At 54.0% G+C, this 1,167-nt stretch overlaps 1 protein-coding gene across 1 annotated transcript; it reads right to left on the bottom strand.

The window, feature by feature from the left end:
- Window positions 1–41: 41 nt before the first annotated feature.
- On the bottom strand, window positions 42–1,107 carry LOC118453195 (A-kinase anchor protein 8-like; the record flags this gene model as incomplete). Its single annotated transcript, XM_035902771.1, has 2 exons — window positions 42–187; window positions 639–1,107. Coding segments are annotated over 2 exons (615 nt in total), but the record flags the coding sequence as incomplete, so codon positions are not given.
- Window positions 1,108–1,167: the final 60 nt, after the last annotated feature.

Raw genomic sequence — 1,167 nt, forward strand, 5'->3', positions numbered from 1 at the left:
CGTTAAAGCAAAGCACGACGGAAAACAAAGACGGCGGCGACCGCGAAGCCCCTCCGCCCTTACCGTTGTCGGAATCGGAGTTGTCGGAGCCATCCGTCTTCGCCGCCTTGCTGTCGGGTTCATCGGAGCTGTTTGTTTGCTTCCGCTTCTTGCCAGTGGGATCTTTTTTGATTTTCTTTTTCTGGGGCTGGGAGAGAAGAGAAAATTGAATCCCGGGAATAGGAGCGGGCGCCCTCCGCCACCGGCGACGCTTTATTTTACTCCTTTTTAAGGAGTTAAAGCTTCCCGCGTTAAGTTCCTGATGGGCAGAGCTGATCAGGATGGACACAACCCCCCACACCTCTACCCGCTAACGGAGGAGATGAAGCCGTGAGGCGCCGCAATATTCCCCGACCTTCAGAAAACAAAGAATTTGGGGTTAAAACATCCCACGTTATCAATACTGCCGCGCAACCGAGCGCAGCCGCCTCCGTCTGCTGAGGAAAAAACAGGCTACAAAGCCAGTAACACACAAAATTAATGCGTTATCGCTTCCTGGAATGGATTTTGGAGCCCTTCCTTGCGGGATGCGGGGGTCTGTTGGGAAATAAATCTCCATCCGAGCCGAGGCGGAGGGAGGATCTCGCACTTTCACTTACTTTAAAATCCGAGTCCCACATTTTCCAGTTTCTCCTCATTCGTTGTTTCATCATTCCACCTCCGTAGCGCATATTCCCCGCGAACCCTCGCATTCCCTGGAACATGCCAAGTTCTGGGATAATGTTGTGGGAGAAGAGGGAAGGGAGCCTGGAGGAGCCGTGGGGACCGAGACCCCGCGATCCCATCGATTGCGGAGGCTCATTCCACTGTCCACCCATGCGCCCGGGATAGGAAGACGCCATGGGTCTGTTATTGCGTCCGTCTCTACCCCAATTTTGACCCCGTTGACCAAAATTATCCCGGGCTCTGTTCTGGTATTGATCCCGACGGTTCCCGTAGAAGTTGTCGTAGGGACCTTCGTAGGCGGTATCGTTGTCGTGTTCGGATTCGTTGTAATCGTAGCCGGAGCGGTACATGTCGCGGTCGTTCATGGAAGACCTCGAGTCGTAGGATTCGTACGAGTCGTACCTGCAAGAGAAATGCCGGTGAGACACCACTGAGAAAGGGCAGTGGAGGTTAAGCGACCCC

Source organism: Egretta garzetta, unplaced genomic scaffold (assembly GCF_000687185.1).
Source record: "Egretta garzetta isolate BGI_Z169 unplaced genomic scaffold, ASM68718v1 C8589928, whole genome shotgun sequence".
Taxonomy (NCBI): Eukaryota; Metazoa; Chordata; class Aves; order Pelecaniformes; family Ardeidae; genus Egretta; species Egretta garzetta.